This window comes from Amblyomma americanum, chromosome 11 (genome assembly GCF_052857255.1).
Source record: "Amblyomma americanum isolate KBUSLIRL-KWMA chromosome 11, ASM5285725v1, whole genome shotgun sequence".
NCBI lineage: Eukaryota > Metazoa > Arthropoda > Arachnida > Ixodida > Ixodidae > Amblyomma > Amblyomma americanum.
The window spans coordinates 114,558,338-114,580,821 of record NC_135507.1 but is presented as its reverse complement, the minus strand read 5'-3'; the positions used below and the strand labels follow the sequence as shown (position 1 = coordinate 114,580,821).

The 22,484-nt window shown below is 45.0% G+C and overlaps 1 protein-coding gene across 2 annotated transcripts in view; it reads left to right on the top strand.

Annotated features, from left to right (window-relative positions):
- Window positions 1-22,484, top strand: part of LOC144110325 (uncharacterized) — a 172,143-nt gene that overhangs the window by 65,729 nt on the left and 83,930 nt on the right. For both annotated transcript variants that reach the window (XM_077643178.1, XM_077643180.1), the window contains 2 exons: window positions 7,776-7,859; window positions 18,995-19,193. In XM_077643178.1, coding sequence (XP_077499304.1) covers window positions 7,776-7,859; window positions 18,995-19,193 — 283 coding nt within the window. The remainder of the gene's footprint in view (window positions 1-7,775; window positions 7,860-18,994; window positions 19,194-22,484) is intronic.

The following is a 22,484-nucleotide window of genomic DNA, read 5'->3' as shown; positions in this document are numbered from 1 at the left end:
TAAACGAAATCAGCGATGTTGACGAACAAGTCAGTCGCTTCACTGAAATAGTTCTCAATGGTATGCGCCAGTACATACCTATGCACACTCCTACTCGTAGCAAGTTTCCGTTCTGGTTTTCCAAGGAACTTAGAACAGCGCTGAAACTTAAGGAGCGGGCCCACCATAAAGCGAAACGCCCTGGGCTGGATACATGGGCAGATGAATTTCGCCGCTTGCGTTCCCTTTGCAAACGCCTGTACAAGCGTGATCATGAGTCCTATCTTGAATATTTAGAGAATAGTGCCTCTAATCGTCCTACTGAATTCTGGAGATACGTTCGCAAACGCTCGAATAAATCTGATAGTCATATTCACTTAGTTGACTCTCATGGGAATGAAATTCGGAACGTCGCTGACGGCTTTGCTCAACACTTTTCCTCCGTGTACAAATCTCCACGTTGCGATTCCGTATGCCTTCCAGCTGGCGCACCTAATTCCGTTCTTCTTGACGAGAAGTTAGTAAGTGAGAGTCTTAAGTGTTTGAAACCATCTTTGTCCCCTGGACCTGATGGCATTCCAGCCGCCATAATAAAAGCCTTCAATAGTACCTTCGTCCCTGTTTTAACCACGATATTTAATAACTGTTTGAAAAATTCTGCCTTTCCCCGCGTGTGGAAAACGGCGCGTGTTTTCCCTGTCTTCAAATCAGGAAACAAATCTGATGTTTCGAACTACCGCCCCATTTCTCTTCTTTGTGCAACCTCTAAGCTTTTTGAATTAGCTTTGCACAAAGTACTTTCCTTCCACCTCAAACATGTAATCATACATAATCAGCATGGTTTCATAAAAGGTCGTTCTACTACAACAAACCTTGTGACTTTTATGACGTATACATCAGCTGAAGTCCTTCAGAGGAGTCAGGTAGACGCTGTGTACTGTGATTTGAGCAAAGCTTTCGACGTTGTTACTCACTCTTTACTTCTTCAAAAGCTTCTGCTGCTTGAGATCAACGTTTCAATTGTAGCCCTCTTACGCAACTATCTTCTTGATCGGTCCTGCTTTGTCAGTGTAAATGGACAGACCTCATTTCTTTACACTCCAACCAGCGGAGTTCCTCAGGGCTCGGTATTAGGCCCGCTTCTGTTCTCTGTTTTTATCAATGACGTTTCCTCCGTGGTCAAAAACTCCTCGTTTCTCCTTTATGCGGACGATATAAAAATGTTCAAGGCAATACATACTCTTCATGATTGCTTGTCATTGCAATCGGACATATCCGCCTTCTCTGATTGGTGCTTGAAGAATGGGCTCACTCTCAATTCATCTAAAACCAAGGTTGTCTCATTTACTCGTAAAACGCACAGTCTTCTCTACACTTATTCTGTGAATGGTAGGCCGCTGCCCAGGGTTGATGAAATTAATGACCTCGGCGTACTTTTCGACCGTAGCCTCAGCTTCTCCTCTCATACAAAACGCATTGCTCTACGGGCTATGCGTACACTCGGCTTCATCTGCAGGCTTTCGAGAGAGTTTCGATCCCAACTCCCTTTCTTAAAGCTCTACCTCTCCATATGCTTGCCGCTTTTGGAATATGCGTCTGTTGTTTGGAACGGCACTTGCCAGTCGAACTGTGAAAAAATCGACAGAGTTCAGCTAAAGTTTTTACGCATATTTCAACTCGGTTTTCTTGCAAAACTTCCAGCTCTCGTCCCAGACGGAGTAACTCACTGCAGCTTCCTTCTCTTAGCTGCCGTCGCGTGAGGGCAGATATAATTTTCTTGTATAAACTTCTTCATGGTCACATTCTATGCCCTCAGCTCCTAGCGCGTATCCTTTTGCGTGTACCGCGAAAGAGCATAAGGGAATTCAGACCATTCCAAGTTTCTGCGCTCCTGCACTCCCTCTCCCCTCTGGACAGAATGCAAAAGTTGTTTAATTCTCTTTGTCCTCACCTAGATATATTCGAAAATTCTCTCCCTTCCTTTATATTGGATGTCCGTGACGTTCCACTTTGAGCACTCTTTTTCTCATACATAACTTCCCCTTTCATGCATTTTGTCTTTACTACACTTGTGCGTTTGCACCGGTATTATATTGTTTTTTCTCTCCTTAATTGTTCATCACGTGTACTTGTTTTCATTAATATTATTTCTTTAATACTGTATACTCACGCCTGATTGTCTGTAACGCGTTCACTAATTACGTTTCTTATTGTGGATGATTGTATTTCTAGCTTGTATTTCAGAGGTTTCATATTCGTTCATATTAGTATTGGCTTTATTCTTGTTTGTATTTTGCTATATGCTGTACTTGGCTGTTATCGGTCGTTCATTCTCATTGTTTATTGTTTCATTAGTTATTTATATGTCTGTTGCCTGTTCTAGCTGTTTTCATTTACCGCTGTTCTCGCTGTTTTCTTGTTTTCGCTTTTTTGCTTCATGCTTGCTGTCACGCCTAGTTTATGTCTTTTTTTTTCTATCGCCTTGACTGCTGCATTACCTCCCCTGAGTGTCTTCCTTTGTAGTGAAATAAATTTACATTTTGTGCGTGTGAATGGTGTACCAGCACCAAGACCTTTGGGGGTTTCCTGGGCACCGAAAAATAAAGATTGATTGATTGATTGATTGATTATTATTATTATTATTATTATTATTATTATTATTATTATTATTATTATTATTATTATTATTATTATTATTATTATTATTATTATTATTGTCCTCCAGGTATTAACTGGAATACCTTTACATATTCACACAACAATCATTATGTAGTTAGTAAGTGCAACCGGCTTTTAGATTTCATAGCTTTTAACACCTTGCAGCAACACAATTTAATTGAAAACTGTTGTGGTAATGTTCTTGACATTTGTTTATCTAATTTTGAAAATGTTCGTGTCTCGACATCTGACATCTCACTTACTCGCTGTGACAAATTTCATCCTCCAATTCTAATAACGGCTTCGGTTTCTGTCCCACCTTCTGCTAATTCAAATTGTGCGGGGAATTCCCCCCGTTTCGCTTATGCACTTGGCGACTATGTTGGTCTCTTCGGTTTTTTCTCTTCTGTCGACTGGTCCGTTTTAAACGACATCAGCGATGTTGACGAACAAGTCAGTCGCTTCACTGAAATAGTTCTCAATGGTATGCGCCAGTACATACCTATGCACACTCCTACTCGTAGCAAGTTTCCGTTCTGGTTTTCCAAGGAACTTAGAACAGCGCTGAAACTTAAGGAGCGGGCCCACCATAAAGCGAAACGCCCTGGGCTGGATACATGGGCAGATGAATTTCGCCGCTTGCGTTCCCTTTGCAAACGCCTGTACAAGCGTGATCATGAGTCCTATCTTGAATATTTAGAGAATAGTGCCTCTAATCGTCCTACTGAATTCTGGAGATACGTTCGCAAACGCTCGAATAAATCTGATAGTCATATTCACTTAGTTGACTCTCATGGGAATGAAATTCGGAACGTCGCTGACGGCTTTGCTCAACACTTTTCCTCCGTGTACAAATCTCCACGTTGCGATTCCGTATGCCTTCCAGCTGGCGCACCTAATTCCGTTCTTCTTGACGAGAAGTTAGTAAGTGAGAGTCTTAAGTGTTTGAAACCATCTTTGTCCCCTGGACCTGATGGCATTCCAGCCGCCATAATAAAAGCCTTCAATAGTACCTTCGTCCCTGTTTTAACCACGATATTTAATAACTGTTTGAAAAATTCTGCCTTTCCCTGCGTGTGAAAACGGCGCGTGTTTTCCCTGTCTTCAAATCAGGAAACAAATCTGATGTTTCGAACTACCGCCCCATTTCTCTTCTTTGTGCAACCTCTAAGCTTTTTGAATTAGCTTTGCACAAAGTACTTTCCTTCCACCTCAAACATGTAATCATACATAATCAGCATGGTTTCATAAAAGGTCGTTCTACTACAACAAACCTTGTGACTTTTATGACGTATACATCAGCTGAAGTCCTTCAGAGGAGTCAGGTAGACGCTGTGTACTGTGATTTGAGCAAAGCTTTCGACGTTGTTACTCACTCTTTACTTCTTCAAAAGCTTCTGCTGCTTGAGATCAACGTTTCAATTGTAGCCCTCTTACGCAACTATCTTCTTGATCGGTCCTGCTTTGTCAGTGTAAATGGACAGACCTCATTTCTTTACACTCCAACCAGCGGAGTTCCTCAGGGCTCGGTATTAGGCCCGCTTCTGTTCTCTGTTTTTATCAATGACGTTTCCTCCGTGGTCAAAAACTCCTCGTTTCTCCTTTATGCGGACGATATAAAAATGTTCAAGGCAATACATACTCTTCATGATTGCTTGTCATTGCAATCGGACATATCCGCCTTCTCTGATTGGTGCTTGAAGAATGGGCTCACTCTCAATTCATCTAAAACCAAGGTTGTCTCATTTACTCGTAAAACGCACAGTCTTCTCTACACTTATTCTGTGAATGGTAGGCCGCTGCCCAGGGTTGATGAAATTAATGACCTCGGCGTACTTTTCGACCGTAGCCTCAGCTTCTCCTCTCATACAAAACGCATTGCTCTACGGGCTATGCGTACACTCGGCTTCATCTGCAGGCTTTCGAGAGAGTTTCGATCCCAACTCCCTTTCTTAAAGCTCTACCTCTCCATATGCTTGCCGCTTTTGGAATATGCGTCTGTTGTTTGGAACGGCACTTGCCAGTCGAACTGTGAAAAAATCGACAGAGTTCAGCTAAAGTTTTTACGCATATTTCAACATCGGTTTTCTTGCAAAACTTCCAGCTCTCGTCCCAGACGGAGTAACTCACTGCAGCTTCCTTCTCTTAGCTGCCGTCGCGTGAGGGCAGATATAATTTTCTTGTATAAACTTCTTCATGGTCACATTCTATGCCCTCAGCTCCTAGCGCGTATCCTTTTGCGTGTACCGCGAAAGAGCATAAGGGAATTCAGACCATTCCAAGTTTCTGCGCTCCTGCACTCCCTCTCCCCTCTGGACAGAATGCAGAAGTTGTTTAATTCTCTTTGTCCTCACCTTGATATATTCGAAAATTCTCTCCCTTCCTTTATGTTGAATGTCCGTGACGTTCCACTTTGAGCACTCTTTTTCTCATACATAACTTCCCCTTTCATGCATTTTGTCTTTACTACACTTGTGCGTTTGCACCGGTATTATATTGTTTTTTTCTCTCCTTAATTGTACATCACGTGTACTTGTTTTCATTATTTATTATTTCTTTAATACTGTGTACTCACGCCTGATTGTCTGTAACGCGTTCACTAATTACATTTCTTGTTGTGTATGATTGTATTTCTAGCTTGTATTTCAGAGATCTCTTATTCGTTCATATTAGTATTGGCTTTATTCTTGTTTGTATTTTGATATATGCTGTACTTAGCTGTTATCGGTCGTTCTTGTGTTCATTCTCTTTGTTTATTTGTTTTATTAGTATTTATATGTCTGTTGCCTGTTCTAGCTGTTTTCATTTACTGCTGTTCTCGCTGTTTCCTTGTTTTCGCTTTTTTGCTTCATGCTTGCTGTCACGCCTAGTTTATGTGTCTTTTTTTTCTATCGCCTTGACTGCTGCATTACCTCCCCTGAGTGTCTTCCTTTGTAGTGAAATAAATGTACATTTTGTGCGTGTGAATGGTGTACCAGCACCAAGACCTTTGGGTTGTTCCTGGGCACCGAAAAAATAAAGATTGATTATTATTATTATTATTATTATTATTATTATTATTATTATTATTATTATTATTATTATTATTATTATTATTATTATTATTATTATTATGAAAGTGAAATGAAAAATGTGAGTAAGGGGAGTAAGTTTCACTTTCACTTTTTCTTTTTCTTGCCAACAAAAAAGCCTGCCTATGAAGCATGCTGAGAGACGGTCACGGTAAACCACATTTTAAATACATGCTTAAATTTTAGCAACGAATAAAGGGTTTTACTATGTTTTAAAATGGCACTTCATTTCACCCCGGCTTACTGTCAAGAGAAAATGCAATTGTAGACTTGTTATGTGGGTTTAGATTCTTAAAGGAAAAGCTGTCTTTAAACAAACTCGGTCTACATTCCTTTCTTGTAACAAAGAAAATTTTACCCTGCGTATGGCGCTTGACAGCCTGAGTTGCTTTATGGCATACTTCCGAACACTACATAACTTTGTCACTTTAATTTCGTTGAGAAGCTGATGCCATACAAGTGACATGAGACGCACCAACACAAAGATATTTTTGGCAGCTGTTCATATTATGTCATTTCGGTTCTCGGGGTAAAAGAGTATCATTGAATTAAAACAACGCCACGCAACGCAGCAGCACACTGACAGTTATATTTTTGTGCAAGATGAGACCTAGACTGAACTTTTGCGTCACAGATCATTCGCCGATTCAAACCTAAACAATATAAAAAATTTACTATTGCATTATTTACTGCGCGTAGATGAATCCGCGTCACGACTCACGCACACTAGTGACGCGAAAGCACTGCAACCAAAAATTTATTGTTGTGGCTTTTTTTAAGTCAGAATTGTTTAGTTCACTCGGTTTCACTGAGCCAGTCGATGAAGACTGTGTCTCCATGGCTGTTGATGCGGACGAGTAATTGCTAGGAAGCATGCTTGGCTGCCCAAAATGAGCAGATCAAGGACACGGCATCATGTTGCAACTGAGGAGCTAGCACACGGCTGCTTGTAGATGGCTGACGTCGCAGGCTATATCCTTGTCATTTTGTTTTGTTGTTTAATTATTTGTGCGTAACCAAACGTAGCATCAACACATACTAAATAAAATAGCAGTGACAATGACTATGCCTCAATGGGATAACTGAGTCCAGAGTAGATTTTAGCACTTTCGATGGTGCTTAAATTTTTGATTGGATAGCTTGGTCAGTGTCCAGGGCATCGGCACACACCTGCCACGGTTCGCTGACTGAAGGCTGTCGCCAGAGGTTGCATTACGCCTTTGTTCGTGGTTGAGATGCTTGTAGTAACAGGTGGATATGGCGAGAGAGCCAGTTATTCACACGGCGGGCAGACAATACATTTTGGGTACACTTGTTCATTCAAGACTGCGCTTTACTGTCGGTAGTATTTTGCTGCTACTTTATTAGCATCAACTGCAGATGATGTGAACAGTCTCTTCCAAAAGTAACCAGGCTGCATGGTTTGCTTCTTAGTCTCACGGTGAAGCACTTTATCACCCCTGATTCCCTACACCTCGGTACAAGGTGACAGCAGACGCCCTGAGTGCTCGACTATGTCAACGAGGAGCATGTATTTTGCAAAGATGGCACCTAGCCAGAAAAAGACCACTCCGAAATGTTTTCAGAAAGCTTTCTTCCTGGAAGCCTTTAGTTCTTCGTGATTTGTTTAGATGTCATGCATTTGTTTTGGAGGCTGAACTTAAGTTGAGGAAAACGTAGCAAGCTTTGGAAGGGAAACCGATAGAAGTAACGTTATGAGACAGAAAGAGGGCAGAGCAGGCCGGGGCCAAATGCAGGTTAATGGCTTGCAGGCATTTGGTTACCTTGAAATTGCATTCGGTTACCTTCAAAGGTAACCGAAGCGCCTTAAAAGTAACAGAATAGATTGCTTGGAATAGAAATGTAGAGGAAGAACAGCAGAGAGGTAGCCGGGCAGATAAGAAAGTTTACGATGACAAGGTCACAGCGGGTGATGCAGGGCAAGGTTAACTAATGGGCCTTTGTCCTGCAGTGGCCATATAAGTAATTAATTTTCTACTTGTTAGCTGCGAATCAGCTTGTTAATTGATGCATCGTAGTAGCTGATTGTTATTTTTTTCCATGCAGGATGACCTGAACTCCCCTTCTGAAATTCTCTTCTGGCTGCCGGGAATCCAGAAGGAACTTGCCTTCTGCCGCCAGAGAGCAGAGGTTGGTGGCAGGCATGTGGTCAATGAGGGTTCATTTCTTATCAATTTTTCTTAACGGAACATCTTGCCTCATATTACAGAGGCAGTTGCAGAAATGGGCCAGTATAAAATGGCTTTTTCATTATTAGCCAGTGCATTGTGTGCAAATGTGTTAAAGGGACACTAAAAGGAAACTCAAACTAAGCAAGACGGATACTTTATGCCTAGGGAACACTGCCGATGTTTTTTCTACGTTAAAAGTTAGCTGCATTGCCGAGAAAACCGCAAATGAAAGTCTCGAAACTCTTCCAAATTCAACGCTCCTGCGAAAAATCAGCTGCCACAGCACATTTCTACGATGTCTTTGCAACGCGACCAATAAGAGGTGCCACTGCCATAGAACGGAAACGCGGCTAGAAACCGAAAACCTAAACTGAACACACCATTGGTCACAGGGCAAAGTGCAAGTGCAGGATGGCTCTGCCCCCACTCTATCGATAAGGCTTTTCCGCTGCATCGGTTCTTCTGCACGTCGATACAACAAAGTACGGTAAAAAATATGCTCCGTAGGTGCAGAGGAGAGTACCTGACGTTATCGAGGGCAGACTCAGAATGTAGGAAAAACTGCTGATCGCGCTCACGCATGTACACATCGCAGACAATAACGCAAGCGTGTGGCCTTGGGTGCTTTGTGTGCTGTCGTGAATCATGCACATAAGCTTCGAGGGATCCTCAAAATCAATCGAGTAGCAGTTGTGCGCTAATGTATTTCGGTCAGCACCACATCTCAGTAAAAAACTGCACGCACATTTCTCATCAAACTGCGCACTGTGCTGTCGATTGTCACGTGTTGTCGACTAACAATACGCAGTATATATGATCGCAGACAACCCTTGTGACTGACGCTGTCGTGGTCCTAATGATTTCTACGTTCATGAATTGCTTGCCGTGGGTGGTAAACGGAAAGGAATCAGTGCGCGTTCCACCCAGCTCTAGTCTGGCTGTCTGTAGGGGATTCACGCGATATCTTGACAAGAACGCATTGCCGGTTGAACGTCTTTTTTTTTTCGCGGGAAATCTTGCCTTGGGTGCCTGCGCCTCACATAGTGCGTGCACAATAATCCGCACTGAGAAAGGTTTTTCTTATATGATCCAAATGACAGATGATGGTTCACGTGTGTGGTACTTCGCACGTATTTTTCAGCACAACTAATAAATAGGCTCCCGATGGGCCTGGTCAAGCTAAAAGGACCTAGGTGTGCTAGCACGTTTTTCTTTGTTTAGCCTTCTTTATGCTTGTTTAGCTCTGTTATTTTCCTGTTGTTTTGTGCATCTTTTCTTGCCTTCATTTTAGTGGGCCTTAGTTTAATAGGGCCTGCAAGCGGCGCCAACATTGTGACCTCATTACAACCTGCTCATCTCACTCTGGGCAAACCGCGTAAAAAAGCACTGGTGGATTGACGATGAGGCTCAGGTAATCCTAAAATTTAATTTTCGCGAAACAAAGAAAAGGTAAACGATGGCGCGGAAATCCTGCTGACTTTCGATCATCGCTTGAAGCTACCGCAGTTTCAGTTTGTAGTTGTAGGCAGCCGATGCCTCGTCTCATCGACGGAGGGTAATGTTTCCCTTTAAGGTGTCATTTATCTTCCAGACGGGCTTTAAACTTGATTCCATAGCACAGCCACCTTTCAACTGCACAGCGCGAGAAACGACTGACTGTGCAGAGCGTATGACAAGCGGTGTTAGAAGTCATCTGTATCAAGTATCACGAATAAAAGCTCATTGTGCTTGGCTCATTGATTTGGGCTTAGAGCGCGGGAGCGTGCATCTCAATAAAGATTAGGAGTTGGCGTTGCTAGCGCAACGGGACGATATAAGTCTGGCAGACAAGGCTGCGGACCATTTTCTCGCGTACTGTGTCTAGCGAGGTCCTGTCGTCGGTTAGTATCGTCGCACTGCAATGCAACCGACCCTTATTTTTGAAACATCTTTCCCTAAGATTCTGCTGGTCTCGTTATGCAGCTGATGGCGCAACAGGTTGGCATTTTCGTCCAAAAAGACGAAACTGGCAAAAGATGAAGTGCCAACTGAAATTGAAAAACCATGCTGAGGTTTTACTTCGTGTACTGCTAAAGGCTGACCTCTGGGTCGAGGCTGCTTACTTCCGGTGGCTTTACTTTCGAGAGCCCGAAGTGAAGATCAGTGGGCGACACTGCCTTTCGCGGGGGTCTTAAGGTACATTTCGGTCTTCACCTCGCAAGTTTTGGACCGAGTGTGTGAAAATTTCTGAATTCGATTTTCTCAGCAATCAGATTTGTGTTTTGGTGCCCGAAAAACATGAGTGTAGCCAGGAGTCATTGAATGATCTGTACTAACAACAAAAATTAGGTACTGTTGTTCATATGTTCCTCAACTATGCACATATTCAGTCACAGTAGAACATCGTCCATTGCAGTTCCACCATCCATGCACACATTCACTCACAGTATAACGTAGTCCACTCCAGAAGACACCATATACGCACACATTCAATCACAGTAGACCATAGTTCGTTCCTGCTGTCACCATTTAGAGACAAAATCACTACGGCTACGCAGCCGCGGTGCGAGGAAGGTCTCTCAGCCCTCGTTGGGGGAACTAAAGAGAGCAACCTCTGGAGGTGAGGTTGCTCACGAGCGAAAGGCCGAAGATCCTTCACCGACCACGCCGCATGAAGACGCTGCACCCGTTACGCCACGTGAAGAAGCTACACTCGCTGCACCGACGCCGCACAAAATGACAACCCCGACCATGACGCGAACTGCCTTCAAAACAAAAACGCCACCCAGAAAAGCTTCGACGACACGCCCCACAAGCGACTCGCATGCACGACGAAACCGTGTCGCGACGCAGAGGGCGACGTGCAATGCAAGGGCCACTACCTCCGACTTATAAGTGACTATCGACGGCCGGAAGGTTACCACTCTAATCGACACAGGAGCTGATTACTCGGTGATAAATGAAACATTCGCTGCGCAGCTGAGAAAAGTCACGACCGCTTGGGACGGCCTCAAATTCGCACCGCAGGGGGCCACCTCATTACGCCATCCAGACGTTGCACTGCGCGAGTGACTCTCAAAGGACACACCTATCCTGCGACTTTCGTAGTGCTACGGCAATGTTCCCGCAAAGTGATCTTGGGCATAGATTTACTTAGTGAGCATGAGGCGATCATCGACCTGCGATCCAAGCTGATGACGCTTTCGACGGACGAAGCCATCCCTTCGATGAGAACTCTTTAAAATCACGTTTCCCTGATTGCCCTGGAGGAAAAAGTGAGCGTCCCACCCCGTTCAAGCGTTATCGTGACAGTAGGCGCCATGTAAGCCATAACGCTGACGCCATCATCGAGGGGAACATACAGGTGCTTCTAGACCGCGGAATCAGTATCGCAAGAGGCATCACAATTCCGCAATGGTCTGGCCAAAGTACTGCTGTCTAAATTCAGCGAAGAATACCGGAAAATTAATAGAGGAAAGACGATTGTTTTCTTCGACGAAATATCCGACGTACGGGACTCCAAGAATTCAAAGCGCTAAGGACGGGACAAAGTGTAGCTTTGGTGTGTGTGTGTCTCCTTTCACTTTGTCCCGTCCTTAGCGCTTTGAATTATTCTTGTTATGCACCAACTGGCCCGGCTGATTCCCCTCTTGGTGCGAGACTCGTTCGCCCTCTCCGACCCATCCGCAGATTATTCGCGTGACCAAGAGAACTCGCCCATTTTTACACATCAACTCATCCCTGCCCCGGAACAGACAAGACCAGATCCGCAATCTGCTTCGAAGCTACAGCGAGTGTTTTTCGTCGTCGCCGAAGGTCCGATAAACGCCAATTGCCATGCTTGCATTATAACCCACCAGCACGCCCGACCTCTCCGTCAAAGCCCCTACCATGTGTCGCCGCGAGTACGACAAGCCATCCGAGACCAAGTGGAAGAAATGCTTCTCGACGACGTCATCCAGCCTTCAAACAGCCCATGGGCGGCACCTGTTGTACTAGTGAGAAAGAAAAACGGCACACGTCGATTCTGCGTTGATTACCGCCGCTTGAACAGCATAGCAAAGAACGACGTCTACCACCTCCCCCGCATCGACGACACACTGGACCTGCTCTGCAACGAAAAGTATTTCTCATCGATGGACCTCAAGAGTGGCTACTGGAAAATTGAGGTCGATGAGGGAGATCACTAGAAGACGGCATTCATCACTCCGGATGGGCTCGTTGAGTTCAAGGTGATGCCATTTGGTCTCTGTTCCCCAGCAGGGACGTTCTAGCGAGTAATGAACAAAGTGCTGGCAGGCCTAAAGTGGCAAATTTTTCTGGTATATTTAGATGACATCTTTGTCTTCGCCTCGAACTCTGAAGAGCATCTCAAAACACTTCGAACAGCACTAGACCCCAAGCCATCTGGCCTAACCTTGAAAGCAGACAAGTGCCCCTTTGCCTATGAAGAGCTGCTGTTTCTAGGTCACATCGTTAGCAAGGTCGGAGTACGCCCAGAGCCGCAAAAACAACTGCTATTGAAGTTTCCACCGACGGCCGATAAACAGCAGTGCGCAGATTCCTCGGACTGTGCGCATATTACCGACGATTTCTGAAAAGATTTTCGTGCATCGCAGTGCCCCTGACCCAACTGACGATGACAGTCGCGCCATTTAAATGGGAAGCGCCGCAAGCAGAAGCCTTCAAAGAACTTCAGCGTAGTTTATTGTCCCCACTGATCCTCGCGCTTGTAGACGAAAACGCCGATACTGAAGTTCATACCGACGCAAGCAGCGTGGGCTTAGGTGCCGTCCTCGTTCAAAAAAGCTACGGGCTGGAGAAGTCTTCGCATACTACAGCCGTTTCCTTTCCAAGGCCGAGGCTAACCATTCGACGACTGAGAAGCGCCTTGCCATCGTGTGGGCTACGTCGAAATTGTGCCCCTACCTGTACGGACGACCGTTCAAGGTAGTCAGTGATCACCACGCGCTGTGCTGGCTTACCAATTTGAAGTACCCCTCTGGCCGCCTCGCTCGATGGAGTCTGCGCCTCCAAGAGTTTAACGTCACCGTCGTTTAAAAGTCCGGGCGCAAGCAACCTGACGCCGACTGCCTCTCGCGAGCCCCTGTAGATGCGCCGCTCCCGGACGACGATGAGGACGCCTTCCTGGGACCCATCAGCCCCAGCTCTTTTCCCCAGCAGCAACGCTTGGATCCCGACCTAAAATGTGTCATCGAGTACTTGGAAGACAAAGTTTCATCACCCCCCGCCTCATTCAAGCGAGGACTGTCTTCCTTCTGTGTGCAGAATGATGTCCTCATGGAGAAGACCTTCGCAGCAAACAAAATACCGCAAAGACGTTCTACAGGCTCCACATGAGGAGCCGGCAGCTGAACATCTCGGGTTTACTCGCACCCTCCACCACATTCAAGATAAGTATTACTGGCTCCGACTGTCTGCCGATGTCGCACATTATGTGGAAACCTGCCGAGATTTTCAACCACGAAAGACCCCTCCCAGCCGGCCGGCAGGATTTCTCACCCACATTGAACCCCTCTCAAGGCCCTTTCAGTAGATCGGCATGGACTTGCTTGGCCCTTTCTAAAAGTCAACTTCTGGAAATGAGTGGATCAACATAGCGACCGACTATACCTGACCCGCTACGCTGAGGCAAAAGCCCTAACGAACGGAAGAGCAGCAGAATTCGCCAGATTTTTTGTGGATGGAATTCTTCTGCGACACGGTGCCCCCGATGTGCTCATCACGGAAAGAGGAACAACATTCACGGCGCAACTAACGCAAGCCATCCTGGGTTACAGCCAAACCAGCCACCGGAGGACAACTGCATACCATCCGCAGATCAACGGACTGACCGAGCGCCTGAACAAAACCACCGCCGATATGCTCGCCATGTATGTCGATGCCGAACACAAGACCTGGGACGTCGTCCTGCTTTACGTCGTCTTCGCCTTTAACACCGCAGTGCAGGAGACCACCCAGACGACGCCTTTTAGGCTCGTCAATGGCAGGGAGGCCATGACCACGCTAGACGCCATGCTGCCCAACGTTACAGAAGAAGAGAGCGTCCACGTCGCCGCCTACCTACAACGCGCTGAAGAAGCTCGAAGGCTTGCCCGATTACGGACCAAAGATCAGTAGCGGTCCGACGCCAGACGCTACAACCTACGAAGACGCAACGCGGAATACAAGCCAGGAGACCAAGTCTGGGTTTGGACGCCCATTCACCGACGTGGATTGAGAGAAACGCTTTTGCGCCACTATTTCGGCACGTACAAGGTTCTGTGTCAGCTAGGTGAGCTGGATTATGAAGTCATCCTGACGCAATGACTGCATCCCAGCGACGCCGCGTACGATCAGAAGTTGTCCATGTCGTGCGTCTGAAGCCCTATTATGCGTGCTAAAGGACGCTGCATTTTCGCACTCTGTTTATTTTCGCAAGATCCTTTTATTTGTTGCTAGTCGCATTATTTGTGTTAATACATCGGGTCGACGCTTCTTTGAGAGGGGAATAATACCTCGAATCTTTGCAGTGTTTGTTCATTCTTCAAATCTACCGCCACACCGCTTAATCGCTTTGTTTGTGATGCAAGACGTGACGAAATTTATCTCAACTGATCGCATCCAGGCAGAGCAGATTCTAATTTCTACCGGAATGTTCTAGTAACTTTGCACGCCTTATCTGGAAAGTTCGCTATCGGCTTTAAATTGAGCACGGCCGAGAGCGGCGGCATTGTGTTAGATGACCGCCGAGCACGGTTGTTATACGCCGCCGGCGAGTGATTCAGTCCATCGTGGGCGCAAGTCAGCCCAAATAAGAAGTTTTGTTTAGGCACCATTTTCGCTGCCGTTCTGCTCCCCGGATTGCAGACACCACTACGTGACAATATTCATTAAGTTGGGAAGTTAGGCAAGTTCAATAGGACTGATGGTGAAGGTAGCGCGAGAGACAAGTCGAAAGGAAGAAGCAAGACACTTGCCCTCGTGTCGTGTCTTTCGTCTCCCTTTCATCCTTGTCTTTCGCGCTACTTTCATCATGAACGAATGTATGAAGAATTGATCATTATCTGCTTTGCATTCATTGATAACTGTTAATGCTCATTCCAGTCCCGTCGCAGTAGTGCAGGCATTAAGCGATGCGCCACTGCACCGGCTGGTGGCTGTTCCAAATGCAGCCATCGGTGGCACAACGTTCGCATCAGCTTCTGCGTGGCGCGTAACGACACTTCCACTTGCACAGACTCTTCTAATGCTAAAGCATTCATCACTGGTCTCGGGGGGTTGCTCGGAAAGAGCAACCTGAATCGTGATATCCGTCGTGGCACGCGTGACGGCTACGGTTTAGGTGTGACGGCGGTAGCGATTTCCGCTTGCACAGAACTCTCCAAAGCTAATGCATTCATAATTTGTAATGCAGTTTTGTCTGTCAAGTTATTTTCTGTCAGTTTTAACGGCAAAATGGTAGCGGTGACATTGCATATATGCGCGGACAAGTTTAAGGTCATCATAGGCAATACAAAAAGTGAAATAAACTTACTGCTGTGCTGCTTTCAATTCTCATCACTAGCCTGCGCTAAGAATCATACTCGTAATTTTTGTTTGCCTAGCGTGACCTCAATATTTCCTCAACCCGTATAGGATATCATAGCTGCTTTCCAGCTGTTCAACAAAAAAGAATAAATTTAATAACAAATTATTTCTCTGAGTGAGGCAATTATATCTTTCTGATTCATGCCCAGTGATGGCCTTAAAATAATTCAAAAAAAACTCACAGAACCAAAATTTGGTGCCTTTACTTTTTCCATTACTGCAGACAGGCTTATAATTACACGCGCATTGGCTTTAACCTCACGTGTTTGAGAGAGTGAAACAGCCTCGCTGAGTTTTCCCTGAAATGATTAGACCGTCATGTGTTACAAACGCTTTCGTGTTCGCTCCCACCAAGGACCACTAGTGCTGCAATATTTTGCATTTCCGCTTAAGCACTTAAAAAAGAATTTCAACGCCACACTTATGCAGCGACGCCGGGGGGGGGGGGGGGTGGCAAACCTGGGTGGCTGGTGAAGAGGTTCAGTCAGGGTTAAAAATAAACCAGAGAGCTGTTGGAAGATAAGCAACCAGAAATGAGGCATTGCAGGAGGACATGGGCGAGGCATCGTTCGAAGCAAAGTGAAATATTTTGTGAAGAACGCCTGAGGAAACAATTGGTCAGCTAACGTATTTATATGCTTGTACAGAAAGAGCGTTTACTCACAGTGGCGGAAAAGCACTAGGAAACTAACCAGCAAGTGAGCAGGAAAAAGTACGGGCAAATAAAGAGCTTTAAACTAGAGATAAAGACGAAGAGTACTCTATTAATTGTATGGAAAAGAAGCAGAGTGTAATACGACATTGAAATTAAAAAGGCAAATCAGGAAGGAATAGCTCTATGATAATTCAAGATGCAGTGCCCTACTCTTTGAAGCAAGATCAGGGTGGCTTAATACGCGAAGCTACAAAAAGAAATTTGACCAAGAACATCACACATGTCCAATGTGCGGTAAATATGAGAGAACATCATACTAATTTAGAGCAAGTAAACAGGACATTGAAAGAAAGACAACATGAGCGCTTGCGACAACTGCAGTTTTTATTTGAAAACACGGCAATATATATTGACACGTGTACTTATCTTTATCAAGCGACCACGTTTCGCCGCCTAACAAGTGGTATCGCACTGCGCGGGACGCGCCTGTATTTATACAAAGTTTCTGGCAAGTCATCGATGCTTCTATTCGCTGTCTGTTGTAGCCGAACCTTATGTTATCTGATTTCATCGCCTGACGCGAATGGTGTAGAACGTTGTGGAAAGCACGCGGGTCCCAACGCGGGTCTGGAACATTCGACGACTGCTATATAACAGCCGACGCGCTTGACCCGCGGATCAGATTTTCGACGATCGCCGACCGTGTTCGCCGCTACCGTTGTGCTGTAAGTGTAGCCTCTTTTTGTGGGCACAGGTTCGCATCTATCTGAAGTTTCTGGCAAGTCATCGATGACTTTCCAGAAATTTCGGATAGATGCAGGCGCGTCCCGCGCTGTGCGATAACACTTGTTAGGCGGCGAAACGTGGTCGCCCGATAAATATGTGTACACGTGTACACGTGTAAATATGAAAAAAAAAACGTGCGAAAACAAGAATAACATGGCGACGACAACGCCAAAGGTCACTATGCAACAACCGGCACTTGTTGAGATTGGTAGTCTCTCGTGCAAAGTCTTTTTGCCGTATGCGTTCACGTGTTTCCCAATAAAAATTACACCTGTCAGAACCACTCGTGTCGTCCCTGTTTCAGTGTCCTGTTTCCTTGCAGTAAAATAGTGTCATGAATCCGATCCATCCAGCCCCATGTGTTGTTATGAAGAAACAATTTAACATCTCATACAAGAATATGGCAGTATCTATCCGATGTCGATGGAGACTCAGTCACTCTCCCCGGGGTCCTATGTCGGTGACATAAGTATACGAATTAAGCATTACAAATTTGTGAAAAGTAAAATTAATAGAATTTATACTTGAAAATGGCGAATTTGTAGCTAATACCGCTAAATTTGACAGCCTCTTAAGAGAAATACAAAGACATAGAATATCGAGCCAGGTGGCGCCTGCCACAACCAAGGCGACGCTCCTGACATCCTTCCATTCATTCATGCTCATAAAAACGTGCGCTTTCTTAGGCTTTGGAATATTTGCAGCAAGATATTGCCTGGCAGGGCTGTAGGGCACTGACGTCTGATTGCAGTTCGCTCGCCTTCATCGATTGATTACCCTGTTCTTAGGAAAGACTGGACTCCTACATGTTTTTTCACTAGTCGTCTGCAATGATGTTAAGTGCAGCTTTTTCCGTTGGTATTTCAGGCTAAACCACGCTGCTTGGCTTTCTCTGCCTCTGAGTGGTGAAGTCCTTGACGCACATGGCATTTGAATAAAAAAGGCGGGACCAGTTGCGCCAACATGGCTCCATTTTTTTTTTTTCGGCAGTAAGAGTGCGCTTTATTGTCGGAAAATGTCAGCAGAGCCACAAAAAAATGAGTGTCAATTTGCGTAGTTCAGCCAAATACAGATTAGGGGAGCTAGCACTGTGTGACCATTGTTCTGCCTTGTTTATCTTGGTTTTGTAATGTTTATCGTGGCTATGCTTTGTCATGCATGATATGCTGTGTGATTAAAGTGGTACATCAAGTGTATTCTGTGTGTCTGCATGGCATAGATGAAGCGTAGTAGATACATGACACAATGTTTATTACAGTCGTTTCATGCTCACACACGGTTACACTTGAAGCTTACAAAAACTATTATGTGATCAGTAGATTACACGCACATAAAATATTGAAAATCATCTATTTTGTCTGAATAAATTTATGCGGGTATTCCACTGGGTAGTAACAATATTCTCCAGCGTACCAGATGCAAATTACACGTGGCGATCTATATTACACCTGGGCAGGTTGCGCACAAACAGTTGGGTCACCTGCCAGAAGACCACAAGGACAAATGGATTTTTCCGTGAATGTGGACTTCAGTGCTAGCGCACTAAAATCACAATTATCAACTTTTAGAAACAACAAAAATTTCACAAAGTTTTCCTCGGTATCCCTTGGCAGGGACGATACCTTACCCTGAAACTTCGCCAGATGATGTGATATAGTGACACCCAATGGTGTCTCAGTTGCTTGTATTCATTTTGCTCCTACACTTCTTGTTCATTTTAAACAGCTCTGTCACCTCGCCTTTAACCCCGTCCCCTCCCCCTGGCCCCGATTTTTTCCTCTCTTGTGATTTTTTTTACCCTCGTACCTTTTTCCACTCCTGCCATGGCTACCAAAAGACAGTGGGCAGGATTCTTGATATCAGTAATAAATAAAATAAAGGAGCGGATTCGTAGTGAAGGCAAGCGGATAGCAAGTGACGGCAGAGAGCCAGGAGAGCAGCTAATGAAATTAGGGCGTTTGTGGGAATGCTTTGACTACATGACAGGGTTAACCTGTAGGTAAAGGGGCTTAGTTTATCTGAGGGGCTTAGTTAGACTTATGATGGCGACGCTCTGATCGAGAAGGTGTGTCTTCTTTGGGCAGGACCCGTCGCAGCCGGAGCAGCGGGCCGCGAAGTACCAGCGGAAGGTGCAGAAGCTAAGAGACTACTACCGCGCATGCTGCGGAAAACTGCGCGAGCTAGACGTGCCCCTTTACCAGGAGTCCTCCTCTTCTTCGGGCTCTGCGCAAGTCTTCGTCAGACACCAGGTCGATGATGGATCTCCCGAACCCAGCGGCTCAGGTGCGCCACTCGCAGCTACCACCAAGTTGAGGTTTTGATGAAAGTCTATCTGGTCGTAAAGGTGCGCGAGGAAGAATAAAACGGCGCCTACCGCTGGACAAATTTGCCAAACTGTCACAGCGCGAAAGGCTACAGACCTAGAAAAAGGGAAGACAACACAGCGCTTACAAACCACTGAATCATTATTTACAAAGAGCTGTTTTTACAGACCTATAAGCTGCAGCCTATAAAAACAGTCCTTCCTAATTAAAGGATTACGTTTCATTCAGCGCTATGTTGCCTTGCCTATTTCTTGGTCTATTGTCTTTTGCGCTGTTACAATACGGCAAACTCAAACCAACTCCCCCAACTTTTTGTCCTCCAAAAGGATAAATGAAACAACATTCCGTCCTGTCGTTTGTGTCTTTGTGAACATGGCTAGCATGTCGGAGCCAAAAATCATTCCATTTGACTTTAGGTAAACATTTTGGGTGGAACAGTGCAAACGTACGAGTGAGACGAGTAACAAAGAGCATACATCATCACCATCATCAGCCTGACTACACCCACTGCAGGGCGAAAGCCTCTCCCATATCTTTCCCATTAACCTTCTCCTTTACCAACTCTGCCAACCGTATGCCCGCAAACTTCTTAATTTCATCCGCCCACCTAACTTTCTGCCGCACCCTGCTACGGTTGCCTTCCCTTGGAATCCACTCCGTTGCTCTTAAGGACCAGCGGCTATATCTAGCCTTCACATTACATGCCCTGCCAAAGCCCATTTCTTTCGTTTATTTACGACTAGGATGTCATTAACCCGCATCTGTTCTCTCACAAACTCTACCTGCTTCCGGTCTCTTAACGTTGCACCTATCATTTTTTTCCATAGCTCACTGCGTTGTACTTAACTTGACGTCAAGCCTTTTAGTTCGCCTCCACGTTTCTTTTTGTAGATGAGCACTGGTAAGATACAGCTGATGTATACTTTTCTCTTGAGGGTTATTGGTAAACTGTCATTGACGATCTTAGAGAACCTGCCATATGGGCTCCACCCCATTCTTATTCTCGTAGTTATTTCCCGCTCATGATCCAGATCAGCTGTCGCTACCTTCCCTAAGAAGACATTTTTTTGCCGCTTCCAGCACCTGGAAAAAAGTTGTGAACTGCTGTTCTCTTGCCAGAGCGTTGAACATTACTTTGGTTTTCTGCATGTTAATTTTTTTACCCAGTGTTCTGCTCTGCCTAACTCATTGATAATGCTTTGCAATTCATCTCCCGATTGACTCAGCAAGGCAAGGTCTTCAGCGAATCGCAGGTTATTTAGGTATTATTCATTAACTGTTATCCCCAACTGTTCCCAATTCAGGCCTCGGACTACCTCCTGTAAAAAGCAGGTGAATACAATTGGCAAGATCGTGTCTCCCTGCCTCGCGCCCTTATTTCAATTTTATTGCTGACTATATGGAGGATCATGGTAGCTACGCACTCGTAGTAAATATCTTCCAGTATTTTCACATAAGGACCTTCTACACCCCTTTTTATTGGCCCTCTCAGAAAAAAAACAAAAAAAATAAATAAAAGAGAGAGGGAGCCCGGACCAGCAACGCTTCACCGGGCTTAAAGCCAATAAAAAAAAAGAAAAGGAGCTAAACGCTCAAAAAGTACCTAATTTAAAGAGAAAAGCAGGAAAATAGAACCAACAAACAAACAAAATACATAAAACTCTAAAGGCGCAGAACAGACAAAAGCACAGATAACGTCACAGAGATTACTAGAACAGATGAAGTCACAGGCACAGTTGGTCCAGACACCACAGACAGTCAGAAGCACAGATAAAGTCACAGATAATGTCAGCACAGATAAAGTCACAGACACAGTTGGTCCAGACACCACAGACAGTCAGAAGCACAGATTGTCACAGAAAATGTCAGCACAGAAAAAGTCACAGGCACAGTTGGTTCAAACACAGTGTCAGACCAAAGAAAGATACATCATTGTCCAGCAAAGGAACTCAGAGCACTTCTCTGTACAGAGCTTATGCAGGAAAAATGATAGTAACGAAAGTACTCATCGAGAATGTGTAGGAATTGTGCTGCTAATGAGATGAGCCATTTGAATCTGAACAGCACAAGCAGCAGGGTTATTCAAAAGAGAGGGGTAAGTAGAAATTGTAATGTCAGATGGGCAGAGAGACAAAACGGGAAACTAAAGGAGCAGTAAGAAAGCAATTCCGGAAGTAATGACTGACATCTTCGCACAAAACACCGTATGAACAAATTGAAGGAGATAAGCCAATTTTTTTTAAGTAGCAAGGGAAACGACCATGCCCAGTGAGTAAAGTAATAAGAGGACTACTAAGTAGAAGGATTGAATGAATATTGAGCGTATCGGGGATCCAGTTAAATAATTCTGTGCCTCCATTATTTTCTTGCCAATAAGTTCACCATAAAAGAAGTGAAGAATAGTGTAAACGGGAATGCACGCAACGGCGTGAAAGGGTAGAGGTGTGTAAATGGCCATATTGCCCAGCACTACCAGCAGCCTGGTCGGCTAACTCATTTCCAAAAATTCCGGAGTGACCCCGGATATCAAGTAAAAGAAATCAGTAACACCATCTGCCGGGCTAGTTGGTTGCGATCCATATGTATCAGCAGCGCGAAAACAAAAAGAAAGAAGAAGGAGAAGATAGTACAGAGCGCTGAACTTCCAACTTTTATTTGAACGAAAACTGAACCCGCACTTATATACACACACCAAAAAAAGCCCACCAGTGGGAGTGGCCAAGCCACGCGAACAAACTGGGACCCACACGATTTTCAGGGCATCAAAAGATAACAGGAATCACACTATACAAAGATCAAAGATAGGGAGCATGAATGACATGTGTAAACAAAATGGAAAAACAGGGTTGAGCATGCACGAGTGACAAAACAGAGTTGAGGGCGCTATTTTGCCAAAAAACCAAAACATGACACGGCGAGAATACGAAAAAAATAGCGAAACGAAGGATGAGCGCCAAAAATTAACACGGCTAGAACGAAAAAGCGACATGTGAAGTGTGCCTCTAAAAACCGGGTAAATTCAGATAAATCCTGACAGGAAGGTGATTTCATTTTGAGATAATGAAATAGAAGGGGTGCTAACGCAACCTTCCTTAAGCCCTGAGATGTGGGCTGCTTCAATGATTTCGCGCGTTTGTTGGTTTTTATGTTTTTTCAAGGCAGTTGCCTTCTTAAAGTTAGGAATGCATTTCTTTTTGCTGTCACATACCAGGCAATGTGCGGGCAAGTTCCTCAATGGCGCCCCAGTTAA